The 11,311-nt window shown below is 40.0% G+C and overlaps 1 protein-coding gene across 9 annotated transcripts in view; it reads right to left on the reverse strand.

The window, feature by feature from the left end:
* Nucleotides 1-11,311, reverse strand: part of RHOBTB1 (Rho related BTB domain containing 1) — a 113,425-nt gene that overhangs the window by 32,077 nt on the left and 70,037 nt on the right. For 8 of the 9 annotated variants that reach the window (XM_019731797.3, XM_019731795.3, XM_088792034.1 and 5 more), the window contains 2 exons: nt 3,461-3,662; nt 3,009-3,112 (listed from right to left, as the gene is read on the reverse strand). The exons of the other annotated variant lie outside the window; for it this stretch is intronic. In XM_019731797.3, coding sequence (XP_019587356.2) covers nt 3,009-3,112; nt 3,461-3,652 — 296 coding nt within the window. In that variant the 5' untranslated portion in view covers nt 3,653-3,662. The remainder of the gene's footprint in view (nt 1-3,008; nt 3,113-3,460; nt 3,663-11,311) is intronic. 9 annotated transcript variants of the gene reach the window in all.

An 11,311-nucleotide genomic window follows, 5' to 3' on the forward strand; every position in this document is an offset into this window, starting at 1 on the left:
CTAGAAAGAGTGGGAGCCAGGAGTCAGGTAGAGCTGGGTTTGAATCTGCCTCTGAAGCTCACTATTGGGCAAGTTATGGTAGGTGGTAAAACAACACAACCATACTCAATGGCAGCGTGGGGATAATCTCTGCCGCCTCGGGTTCCTGAAAGGCTTAACGAAAGTAATGTTGACAAAGCACTTAATATTTTGACTGACCCATTATAGACCTTTGATAGATCAGAGAGATACTATTCTAGTTAGCTGAAAAAAAGGGGTTGGATAATTGACTTTAAAATCATGAAGAGAATAATGACAACATTCAGGTTATAGTTATTACCACGCTAGGAAAATTGCAAATTTGAATTAGCAGACTGACACCCCCTTGGCCTACAGGATCCACTCTGCACACCAGAGCTTGTCCATGCCAAAGAATGTTTGAGTGGGAAAATTATTAACTAGCTAAGAAGCAGAGGAAACTGAAGGTGAGGTCTAAGGCGTCTTGGTATGAATATGGTGTTTCTCACTGTCGTCACAAGAATCAAACAAATTATTTCAAAAAGGTTCCAAAGTACATTTCCAAGTGTAAGGAACACATCACATGCTACTGACTTGTAATTCACACCAAGTATAGCAAAAACATCAGTCAAAAAACAGGTTTGTAAACCGAACTGATTGTCAGAAACTATAATTAGGATTTTTCTCCTTTACAAATTATATGAAGGTAAAAATGGAAGTCATAAAAAAATTAAACAGCTTTCACAGAGCAATGAAATGCTGTAGTCAGAGTCCAGTCCTGAATAAAAGAAACTCCTATTACTATTGGACTTTTCCACAAAATGTTAATTGTTTGGTGCTACATTAATAAGGTATTACATATTTAGTGTTTATAGAAAGACGCTGGCGTCCAAGACAGAATAGTTCTGGTTTTTGTTCTTTACCAGTGGTGGGGTCTGTGGCAGGACGCCTGGAGGCTGTGGAGAACTGGAAAACACAGAGGAAGTACAAGGTACAAACATGCATATAAAGGGAGGCCCACGGAGAGCTGGGCCAGAAACATGGGAGTGTTTCCTGAAGCCCCTCTGTGTCACTCCGACAATCAAACTTGGCTTGGAAAACATGTCCTGTTTCCATCAAAGGGGGGAACTGGTTACAGTTGATAGAACCAAACACTACAGACAAGGGAGCAGAACAATGCACTTTGAACTGATGGAATCACATGAAAGAGCAGCTTATTTTTGTTGGTGAACAAGCACAGGCACGACACAGAAAATGACTCCAGTTACATCAGCGAGCTGGACGTGGCCCAAGGTACATGCCTGTCAATATTAGATCTATGAAGGCCACTGTGCCATTAAATCAGCCCTAAGCAGGAATCTCATATGACAGTGAAGCAGCCCTTACATTACTGCAATACAAGTTTTACATTGTGAGTCCAAGTTAAAGTTCCTTATTTCAAATGCACAGATTTCAAGTGGCAACAAACCTCTGAGCTGTTGAAACAGCCTATAGAAGAAGCTAAACCCAATGTCTCAGTAAAATCATATTTCAGCCCATCGTTTTCACACCTTTTTAGAAGTGGGGGTAAAAATAGTCCTTTGAAATCTATTGTGTCTACCCTTACTTGGCTTAAAGTCATCATTTTATTATACTTCCTTAAAACCATAGATACTACAAATGTGACTGCGTAGTACTTACAAGCGTAGTCCTTACTTTTTTCCATGTTTGTGGAATAATTGGACAAAAGAAAAAACCAACATGGCAACTAAGATAAGAATCAAGAAATGGAAAGAAAAAAAACAACAAAGCAGGAAATTCAGGAGAAGAAAAGTATCTATGATGCCGACTATTATGTTCAAAAGTCCTTGTTCTTATGCATTAATATCAATGTTTGCCTTCCGTAGGCCTCTCTGAGGCCCCTTGAACAAACTGGTCTAAACCACAGATTCTTTCAGTGTATGAACTACTTCTCAGGACGAGGGCAAACCCTTTCAGCCGTTTATTCAGTATTTGAGACCACATGGCTAAGTGCCAACAAAAGTCTGCACAGAGGCTGAAGAGAGCTACTGGCCTGAAGAAATAGAGGTCCTTTTCAGAAATGCTTATCTCAATACCAAGGCGTAACTAATGTGTTTGGAGTAGCTAACTAATCCAATCCTGTGAGGTAACATGATGTTTGATGTTGTTAACCAGGGACCACTGAACCACGAGACCTAAATTCTAAACTTAAAATGCAATGTGTTGATTTACAATTCAGGGATAAGAAAATTTATCTGGAATTTAAGAGCGATAACACAGTCCCTGAGAGAGACTTTGAGTGAGTTGGAGTCACGGAGACTAGGTTGCAGTTATGGTGACGAGAAGTTCCAAGTATTTTAAGGCACTCGGACCATATTCCTATTCATATTAATGCTTCTAGATTAATTTTCCCTTTACTGGACTTTCCCTTCGTCATCTTTTTCTTTTTTTAATGAAAAATAGATATGAGTGTGTCAGTTCATTTAGGAAATATGCCTTCAGAGGTATTGTTCTTTGTTTTTAAAAATGACCTTCAAATAAAAGTAATAGACTTTTCAGATAACAAAGCCCAGAGCAAATAACACCCGACTCCGCAAATGTGGTCATGAAAAGACCGAAGAGACCTTCAGAAGTGGGGTGGCCAAGTGCTAAAATAACTTAAAACACTTTAACAGAAGGCAAATAAAGCATCATTCAGGAAAACAGCAATCAAAGCAGCCCATGGCTGAAGGCCCAGGAGAATCCTCATCTAGTTAAGGTCCCAGTTTAAGGCCCTGGTTGTTTGAAGTAAAGTAATTCCTGGGAGGAACCTAGTGGCAAGGCAGACTGCTTTTCTTGACAACAGGAAATAGCACTGTTTTGGGAGTTCTTTTTCTTTTCTTAGACACAGTGCAGAACCCAACACATGTCAAGGCCATATGATGTGGTTGTTGTTGATCCATGAAGCAGCTGTGGATTTTGGAAAGGAAATTGTACTCAAGCTCAACTGCACCGCACCAGTCTGGGTTTACCTGCCATATGCAAACCGCCTGTCTTTGTGATGGTCGCCAAAAGTGTCCCAAAGCCTGAGAGAAACACTCACTTCATCAACCACATCCCGGGAACGCTCCAAGACCTGCAGGAAAGAGAGAGCATCCAAGCTCAGTCTCATTCAGGAGAACAACGTCTGGGCCAGCACCCCTTACTGCCCACCTGACACACTTCCATTTAGTTCTCTCCTTCCACCTAACAGGACTTAAGCTAAGTCCTAATTCTCTTCCTGGAATCACATGACTCAAACCCTCCTTGTTCAGAATACCACAGCCATACTCCCAAGAGTGCATTTGCTTGTGTTTTCTCTTATGGCACTAAAAAGGTTCATTTTATTTCCAATGCACACATTGTATCTCTGCCTTTTAAAAAGTCAGACTGGCAGTAGCAATGATGTACCCTGAGGGTTCTAAAGAAACTCTGCACATCCTACCTCCTGGCAGACCCGGTACTGGTCAATTGCCCACACGGTTGGGACATGGGTGGCCAGCAGCTGATACTGCGTTAGCGTAGTGTTACATGCTCGGGCACAGATCAAGCGTGTCTTCCCCACGGCGTTGTCTCCCACCACCACGCACTTGATGGTTTCAACGTTGGGTCTTTCGTAGTCCATGTCAGTGTCCATTTATAAAGCTCTATAAGAGAGTGGACACCACATTAAAGATCCCATGCTTTTCCAGAACAATCAAAGACATGAGGGGTTCAGGCAGTTTTCTCTTTGTCTAGGCACTTCTTCGGAGGTGCCCAAGCATAAGCATGAAGTCTGGAAGTTTATACTAAGCCTACGTGAAACTTGAGTTTTCTTTTTATATCTCACACAAGTACAAAAACACCGGATTGTTATTTTGACCTCAAACAGTTTATTCCAGTTAACATGTTATTTTCTCCTTGGTTTTCTCTAAACACAACCTGCCTACTGGAGATCCATCCAGATGAGTCAGGACTGCTGGCACACATTTATAGCTTATCCGCTACTCATGTTGACCAGTCAAAGAGAATCTTCACCTGCAGGCTTAACCTTAGACATTTGGGGCATAAGCTGCCTTGGCAATACTAACATCCATACCATCACAATCTTCTAAAGATCCAATGGCTCTCATTGAAAAGCAGTTTTTTATAGGTTCTAAGTTATCACGATGACTTAAGAGGAGATTCAAAAGTGCAAGCAGAAAGGACTACCTGACTGTAAAGAAGAGTAAACTGTAGACTGAATTTTGATACATTAACAAAATTAACAATTGATATTTATTAATTTATTTTTATTTATCAAATTCATAAAAAAAGATATTCTCTGGAACGGCACCATAAAACAATACAAATGTTTTCATTCTCTTCCTTTCTGTGTTTTCATCAAGAAGTCTGGAGCATTTGGTAAAAAATGATTTTACCAAGCTGAGGAACTACTTTGGAATTTTCCTGAAATCATCAAAAGAGGTTTAAAGGGGGTTTTTGAGTGAGAAGGGGAAGAGAGAAAGCTGCTGCCAGCCCAGATAGGAATGTCCATAAACTGCAGAGCTGGTAGAAGCTGGATGGGAAACCCACCCATTTTAAGATTTTGATGAACTGTAATTTCCCTTTTGAGGAAGTCTATTGTTAAACTGAAAAAAAATTGGTTAGATGGTCACTCTTAAAGAGTCAATAATGGTTTTAATGGCCATAATGGTAAAGAAACTATTCAGAGTAGGACCTAACACATAATGGGGACTCAATAAGTGTTTGTTTAATTCAACTGATTTGAGAAAAATGATCATTTGGATAATATGAGATTTAGAGTAGAGAGGGAGCGATAGAAGGAAGAATATTAAGAAGAATGCTTTTTCATAGTTAAGCCTATCTGAACATGGAATTATCTTCTGTAACACCATCACAGGAGGTGATAAACCAGAGGCTGGAGATCTATTTGACAGGAATGGAGTAGAGTGATGTAAGGAACAGATGTGTGGTGAGGCTAGGATCTGATCCGTGGTTTCTACACTATTGGAGAGGCTTAAAATAGGCAGATACTTGCCCACTACCTGGCAAATGCTGATTCTGAAGGGCGATCTTTCCAAAATCTTGCCTTAGGATTCTACGGTTTCACTACTTCCCTATTTAATAGTATAATATGGCGAAAGCATGACTTTGGCATTAGATGAATGGTTCTTAAGTACCCACAAGAGAACATTTAGCAACGTCTGGAGCTATTTCTGGTTGTCACAATGGAGTTGGGGGAGTGCTACCTGCTCCTAGTGGGTAGAGGCCAGAAATGCTGCTAAACATAGTAGAATGCACAGGACAGCCCCCCAACAAAATGTCGTAGTGCTGAAGTTGAGAAATCCCTGCTTCCGATTGATGTGAGTTTGAGTCCTAGTCTCCCCATTCTCTGGTCATTTGATTTTGGGCAAGTTATTTGTACTGCCTCATCTGTGAAGTGGGGATTATAGTACCAGTTCTCTATGATTGTGAAGATTAGATGAACTGATGTTTTCAGTCCCTGCCGCCATACCTGATACATGGATGACTTCAAACGTTATAATCATGATGCTGAAGGTGAATGGCTTCGTTTCATTTTTCAATTAAATTTATTGGGGTGACATTGGTTAATTATATAGGTTTGAAGTGTACAATTCTATAATACATCATCTATATATTGCATTGTGTGTTCACCATGTAAAGTCAAATCTCCTTCTGTCACCATATATTTGAACCCCTTTACCCTTTTGTACCTCCCCCGTTATCCTCTGGTAATCACTATGCTGTTGTCTGTGTCTATGAGTGTTTTGTTTGTTTGTCCTGTTTGTTTGTTGCTTTCAGTTTTATATCACATATATGAGTGAAATCATATGGTTCTTGACGTTTTCCATCCATGTTGTCACAAAATGGCTGTATTTTATCTTTTCTTATGGCTGAGTAACATTCCATTGTATATAGTACCACATCTTCTTTATCCAATCATCTATTGAAGGAAATTTCAGTTGTTTCTATGTTTTGGCCACCGTGAATAATGCTGTAATGAACATAGGGTGACATATGTCTTTACAATAAATGTTTTCAAATTTTTCAGGTCAATACCCAGAAGAGGGATTGCTGGGTCATATGATAATTCTTTTCTTAATTTTTTGAGGACTCTCTATACTATTTGATGGATGCCTTTAGATAACAATAAAATTGAGTCAGGTGGAAGACCAGAATTAGATGCAAAATCATAGACTTAATAATCGCAAAGATCTATAAAAGGGATAAATTTTAGTAGAGCAATTAAAGGGTAATTCATTGAAAAACAAAGAGCTAAATACAAATGGAGCATAGCTGACTTTAGCCAAAAAAGGCAGAAAAAATTCTGGGTGGGGAGGAGCATATAGTTAACTAAACGATAACGGAGTTAGAAAGGTAGGTTGAACATATTTTTTAGTGGGCATTTCTAGATTGTAGAATGAAAATGATAATGCTTCTTAATAGTTTTTGATAAGTTTCTGGTGATATTACCATGGGGTAGCCTGTGCCAGAAAAACAGGTTCCATTTGGAGCCTCACAACTCTGGAATCTGAGGTATATTATTTCTAATGCTCTGGGTGGTGGAAAACCTTACTCTTCTGAGAATAAATTTTATTTTATTTTATTTTTCTTAGATAATTAAAAGTCACAGAGAGCCAATCCCTAAAATTTGAAGAATGTGTGAATGTACTCAAAGTTGCGATGTGACACAAAAAATATAGAGTTGGTTTTCTTGTTGGCTTGCAAACTAGCTCTGATAGCAGCCCCCAAAGAGAGATAGTACCAAATAACTTGAATCATGGCAGCATAGGTGGAATAGCTGTGTAGCTATTACAGGAGACTGTTTCAGAGGGACAAAAGCCTCCTACTTTTATATTAAGGCTATGAAAACAAAAATATCATTATTTATTTATAGACACATCTCATGCTAAAAAGAATTTCTGTGTCAAAGGTGAGAATAACATCTCTGGGTCCTCTAATCTTGAGCAATCTGCTCAAAATGAAGTAACTGCCGAAGGTGAACCTTGTGCTAAGGGGACAGCATGTAAGGGAAATAAAAGGCAGAGCAGAATTAAATACTCATCACCAAGACCACTCACTTCAGACATGGACTTTTCAGGAAGGCTTTTCTGTATTTTCAAATACTGAAGATCTTTCCTTTTGGGTAGAAATTAATTTTGTCATAATCCAAAAGCAATTGAAGGGTGTGAAATCACAGCCTAGGATGCAAACTCAGGCTACACGTGTCTTATTGTAAACTGATTGTTCATCTGTTACACATAAATAAACATTAAATTATGGTAGTAATTATAAAAATATGCAATTTTCTCATTCTTTACTTGTTACGGGCTCTAATTTATTCATATCTAGCACTCTTATGTTGAATGAGCTCTTGGGACCATCTGGATAACGACTATCTGGTTTCTGATTTTTTTTAGGGTGAGAGTAATAAATACTATTCATTTAATGCTGTTAATAAATTTCACCACCATAAATCCTGAAGATCTATGCAGATACCCTTTTGCCTTTAGATACACATCTGAGGAGGCAAAGAAAGTATCAAAGAGAAAGCTAGAAAGAACTGACACTGATAATCTGTTCCTATGGTAGATTTGTAGTCTTCTTACCCAAAGCTGACTTGAACTTCACATCATATTTTCCCTGAACCTGCAGGATATAGTTGCTGACAGTTAAAATAACTGACAAAGCTACCTGCACACTTCAGAAGTCAGAACTGGTAATTTTATTTAAAAATAGTCAAGTGAACGAGACAACGTGGAGGCTGGGAAGTGAAGGACCCGGAGAGGTGGTGCAGGGTGGCTGCAGCTCTGAGTGCTGGTGCCTGCCGTGTAAGGCTGACTTAGAACTGTGGCCATGGTCTTCTGGCTGTCAAATGACCCCATCTGGCTTGATTGTCCCATAGCTGCCCATGCTGTCATTACTATCATCTCCTGGACTTGAGGTCCCGTTCCCCACCAACTCAGCTTTCTCGTTGTGTACACAGGATGATGCGTCCCACACCCTAGGCTCACAGTTTCTTCCCCTCTTCAATGCTAGTGACCTTTGCCACACTCTACTTGGGCCACTCATGCTTTTGGTCATGTGCTGGATATTGCTGTCATCCAGAAACATTTTACCTCTGAAATTTCAAATTTCAAAACCCTACCATCTTTATAGCTTATCCTAGATGGAATATGGCCACTGCAGCACCGCCCATCAGGAGATGGAATCTATTTCCCTTCTGCTTGAATTTGAGCTAGGCTTGTGACTGCTTGGCCCAACCCAAAAGAACGTGGCAGTGATGCTCTGTGAGTCCAGAGGCCCTGCACCTCCACTTTCATGCTGTTGGAAGGCTGTCCTGATGTCATCATCTAAGGAAGCTGGCCTAGCCTAGCAGAGGATGAGAATTCACAGTGAGAACACCTGAGGCAGCCCTGCGGATGGCCTCACCAAATGCCATATAGTGTGAGGCCATCTTGGATCTTGTAGCCCAGCCAACTCTCCAGGTGAATGCAGCTGTATGAGGGCGCCCAGGTGAAACCAGCCCAGGAATCACCTACAGAATCATGAGAATAGATTGTCGTTTTAAGCCACCAAGTTTTGGGGTGATTTGTTGTACAGCAGTAGTTAACTGAAACATACCTTAGGAAAATATCCAGCACCTTGACTCCTCCATTTAAAAAAGAAAAAAATCAGCTTATAGACCCCGTATGGATGGATGATCTTTTCCATCAAGTGTTGATGGATCATGCCAACTTTCCTCATAATCACCTTTAACACCTTGTACTACATGTTTGGTAGGCACAATAAGGGTCCCTCAAAGATGTCCATGAACTTACTTCTGGGATCTATGAATATGTTCTGTTATATGGCATGGGGCAATTAGGGTAACAGATGGAATTAAGGTTGCTAATCAGCTGACCTTACTAAGAGGAGAGTATCTTATTTATCTGGGTAGGTGCAATATAATCACAAGGGCCCTTTGCATGTGGAAGGAGGCAGAAGGTCAGAGTCAGAGAGAAATATGAAGACACTACACTGCTGGCTTTGAAGATGGAGGAAAGGGCCAAAAGCCAAAATGCAGGTGACCTCTAGAAGCTGGAAAAGGTAAGAAACAGATTCTCCTCTAGAGTCTCCAGAAAGAACACAGCCTGCTAAAACTTTGACTTTAGCCCAATGAGACCCTTTTCAGATTTTTGACCTCTAGAACTGTAAGAATAATTTGTGTTGCTTTAAGCCACTAAATTTTTGGTAATTTGTTACAGCAGCAATAGGAACTCAATATTGCATGATTTAGCACATAAAATAGCTTCCCAAATTCTAAATGTTGTTTGCTGCCTCAATGTCTTTACATATAGCGTTCCCTCTGCCAACCCTCTACCATTCCTTGTCTGCATGGCAAATTCTATTCATTTCTTAAAACCTTATTCAGATGTTATCTCCTTTAAAAAGCTTTTCTAAAACCCTGTTTCCATGCAGACTAATTTTCTTTCTTCTCTGTACCAATAAATGGGTATAGGAGAAGCAATCAGAAAGACAAACACACATACAGACTCATACTATCCTATATTAGCAAATCATGGAATGGAAGTTTGTGAACTTTTTATTTTTCCTTCAAAGTGCCCATTTTATGCACTTAATGAATCCTCAAGTTTTCTGGGGTGCTGCTATGTACTGACATGCTTGGTATATATGACTATGCAATGTTCCTCTTCTGTCAAGCTTTCTCTGACTACACACTCTGGTCCACAGGTCCCCTAATTAGTGACTCTCTGCTAGGGCCAACCATGGGCAAAACACTGACATAGCCAGATGTGACCTTAGCTGCCCTGGTCTCCTCTTCAAATCATTTCCCTTCCTACGGTGGTATCCCACCCCCACCTTTAGTCCTTGACAAAATGGCCTTCATGATGTCCTGTTCCTCTCTTAAGAAAGAGGCTCACAGGAAGTGTCTTGTACACTCACTCCCTCAATCGCACTATGGCTAGATAATGGTCAAAGAGTCCTGTCCCCATAATTCAGTAATTCAGGGGCACGGTGGCTGATGAAACAAAATATTCCTGCTTGCTCCGGAGAGGAGCACTTCAGTATAGGAACATTATTTGAATTCAGGTGAGGGTGCAAGTCTCTTCTAACATTAGAATTCAGGTATTAGGGAGGGTGGGCAGATTAATTGTCTCCTAATTGCTCTGAAATCATCCCACCATCGAAATATCGAAATATGTCACTTCTTACCATCATTTTGGCTTTGTTTCTTGTTATATTTGCTGTTTTAATCAGAGCATGGTGAACGATCTGCTTAAAGACAAAAATCTAAGACCCAGACAGGGGCCTTTGCACTTTTAGCCCCATTTGGCTGTTCATAGGGAGTTTGAACAATGTTATTGCACAGCCACTAAATCTTCTTGTCCTTTAGAAAAGTATATGATCTGAACATTAAGAAATAATTTAACTTGGTCGTTAAAAATACTAGTGGAACCAATTTTGGTGTATTTGAAGAGTTAGCTCTGAAAGAAAAACGGAGAAGTTTATATTATGGACAGAAACAAAAGGGAAATGTGAAGCGTTGCATAATCACTATACTCAACAGCCAAGTTTCAACTGTGCAGATTTCATTATCCTGAGCTCTTAATCACCAGTCCTAGGCAGGCAGGAACTGCTTTATGCATAATACAAACATCTCAGCTGGAATGGAGAATGGGTCCAGAGCTGGGAAAGAGACGGGCTGGGCTCCCCGAAATCAAAACTTCACAGAAATACAGTTCCAGGATAAAACAGCCTTTCATCATTCAAATCAACACTTTTTTTGTTTGTTTGTTTTCAATTGCACGTCTTGATTAAAACAGAAAAGAGAAGAGATTAAGTAACAGAAAGGACCCTGCATAGAAGCTCAGGAATACAAATAATACAGAGGCACTTTTTCTAAACATCCAGTCATTCTCCTGCCAGAGCCCTGTGATAATGGAAACCTACACAAGATCATGTTCTCCTTTTTTTTTTTTAAACTCAGGGTCAGTAGGGGAGGTGAGCCAGGATTAGAAATAAACTTGCTATCTATCCACTGCCCTGAATAAATGCTGCCCCAGTTGAAAAATAAAGAACAGATAAAACATTATCTTAAAAGATGCCTAAAAATTCTAGAAGGGTTTCAAAACCACCACAAGTAAACTGTGTGCTATGTTCTGAACACACTGGTCTGCTTCCGGCTACATATATGCCATGTGACCTCTCCTTTGACTTTGCTTTTGCCATTACTTCTGCTCAAACAATCTTTCTCATGCCCCTGATCCAGCAGCTGGAATTGTCATCC

This window comes from Rhinolophus sinicus, chromosome 15 (assembly GCF_057876585.1).
Source record: "Rhinolophus sinicus isolate RSI-liver-muscle chromosome 15, RSI-T2T, whole genome shotgun sequence".
NCBI lineage: Eukaryota > Metazoa > Chordata > Mammalia > Chiroptera > Rhinolophidae > Rhinolophus > Rhinolophus sinicus.